Source organism: Mus caroli, chromosome 15, assembly GCF_900094665.2.
Source record: "Mus caroli chromosome 15, CAROLI_EIJ_v1.1, whole genome shotgun sequence".
In the NCBI taxonomy this organism is placed as follows: Eukaryota; Metazoa; Chordata; class Mammalia; order Rodentia; family Muridae; genus Mus; species Mus caroli.
The window spans coordinates 71760996-71763310 of NC_034584.1; the positions used below are offsets into that span (position 1 = coordinate 71760996).

Below are 2315 nucleotides of genomic sequence, written 5' to 3' on the forward strand. Positions count from 1 at the left end.
TGAGTGAGTGAGTGAGTGAGTGAGTGAATGAGTGAATGAGTGAGTGAGTGAGTGAATGAGTGAGTGAGTAAGTGAATGAGTGAGTGAATGAGTGAGTGAGTAAGTGAATGAGTGAGTGAGTGAGTGAATGAGTGAGTGAATGAGTGAGTGAGTGAATGAGTGAGTGAGTGAATGAGTGAGTGAGTGAATGAGTGAGTGAATGAGTGAGTGAGTGAGTGAATGAGTGAGTGAGTGAGTGAATGAGTGAGTGAGTGAGTGAATGAGTGAGTGAGTGAATGAGTGAATGAGTGAATGAGTGAGTGAGTGAGTGAATGAGTGAGTGAGTCTTCTAAATGTGAATGGCTCCAGCAGAGGAGGTCTTTTGAGCAGCGTCGGGAAGCCACAGCAGAAAGCTCCACAGTTGACCTCCAGGGACAGGTCCCACACATACACAAGGACATTAAAAAAGAACATAGAGGACCAGCGTTCAATTCCCAGCACCCACATGGCCGCTCACAACTGTCTGGACTACAGTTCCAGGGGATCTGATGCCCTCACACAGATATGCATGCAGGAAACATACAAATAAACTTACATAAAAACAGATAAACATATTTTTTTTTAAAATTAAAATGTGCATAGATGGTTAAGGTGTGTGCTAGGTGTCAAAAAGAAAACTACAGTCTATTTCATGTTGAGATGTGGGTCTCATCCCCACAATGTATCATAGTTGAAAATATCCTAAAATCAGGAAAACCTAAGATCCAACTTCTGTCCTCAGGCGTCTCCTATACTAAAGAGCGCTCAGTCTTTACCATTTGGTGTCACTTCTGACCTGCAGGGGAGTAAGAAACCCCAGGTCAGCCTTAAGGACAGTGTGTGGCCCAGCCTTCCGATGGCTCTCAGCTTCACTGAGAGACGCCAGCACACTCACAAAGCACAGTTCCGGGTGTATCCATGGAGATGCTTTGGAGAACACCACCCGTGTGAACAAGGGCACTGGGTGAGGAAGACACGGGGGGGGAGGAGGGGGAGGAGGAACGAGGGTGCACCATCCGCAGGAAGGGGAAGAGAAACCAGGAAAGGGGGAGGAAGTCCTTAACCGTAGGTGACCTGGACAGCTCAGCCTCTGCCACAAAGGCCTCCCAGGCTCCATCTTCGGTCAGCAGCAGCCTCAGGTCTTCCCTGCCCGATGTGTGCTGCAGGTACTCAGCGGCTTCCTCAATGAAGGTTCTGTCTCCTGGATGGAAAGGAGAGTAAAGCAGGAGGATGGACTGGAAGAGCTTGAGTAACACCAAGCTAGAGTCGGCTTCCCAGGATGCCCTGGTCCCACCTAAGGAGGCGGGATAGGGAGGAGGTGAGTCCCGGCTGCACTCCCCTAGGATAGAGCCAGGAATAGACACCCACCCCTGGAGAGCTGGTGTTGAGAGAATACCTATAGTCTCCCTTGAGTCTCCCCTTCTCTGTCCTCAATTTCTCTGCACTCAGCATGGAAATCTGGGCCACAAGCAAGAAGACGCCAGGGGAATCTAAGTAACTACCTGGGGCATCCTCGCAGTCTGAAGGGTCCATGGTGTCAAATGTGGGGGTCTCTGGTCCAAGCTGCAAGAAGAAGACAAACTGTGCAACAAAGGGGGAATCGCTACAGAGAAGGCAAACACCTAAGGGCTGTAGTCCACTGTTTCCTCCACAGTCTCTGCCACAGACCAGACGCTATCCAGAGTGTTTCTCTTCCCGGGGCTCTGCAGAAACCTGCTAGCATCTGGTTCTAACTGTCCACCCCAAATCTCCCACTCCAGCCAAGGTAAAGGTGCCCTGTCCCACGGGGATCAGCTGATGGTGCACTTGTGGGAAATAATTGACTTTGTATACAGAAGGCAAGAAGAGGAGGGATGTTCTGGCAGCCCTCTGAGGGTAGGAACACGTGGGAATTAAGGGTGAGAACTGGTGGTGACTGTCTGGGACACGCAGGGCTCCTTAGGCATCCACCTCATTAGGTGACCACACACAGGCCATGAAATGAGGAACACGGTGACCCCATCTCAATGTAGAGGGAAGACCATGAGGCTAGCTAGCATCCCCAGTCTTCATACCAGCACGTGAACGCTAGCTAATCTGAGCCATGCCCCTCCCCCCCACCTTGACTAAGCCTGGGTCCCTTAAACTCTAGCAGGCTATCCTCCTGTCCGTGTACAGTGGGCTGCAAACAGCTTTCCATCCACAGCATTGTCTGTGCCCTTCAGGGTAGAAGTTCACCACTGCCCAGGGCTCGCACTCTCTCTCTCTCTCTCTCTCTCTCTCTCTCTCTCTCTCTCTCTCTCTCTCTATATATATAT

General features: G+C 50.7%; 1 protein-coding gene across 2 annotated transcripts in view; it reads right to left on the reverse strand.

The window, feature by feature from the left end:
- Positions 1-2315, reverse strand: part of LOC110311037 (apolipoprotein L2-like) — a 9433-nt gene that overhangs the window by 4014 nt on the left and 3104 nt on the right. For both annotated transcript variants that reach the window (XM_021184271.2, XM_029470065.1), the window contains exons 2-3: positions 1521-1581; positions 1093-1219 (exon numbers count right to left, since the gene is read on the reverse strand). In XM_021184271.2, the coding sequence (XP_021039930.1) occupies positions 1093-1219; positions 1521-1551 (158 nt within the window). In that variant the 5' untranslated portion in view covers positions 1552-1581. The remainder of the gene's footprint in view (positions 1-1092; positions 1220-1520; positions 1582-2315) is intronic.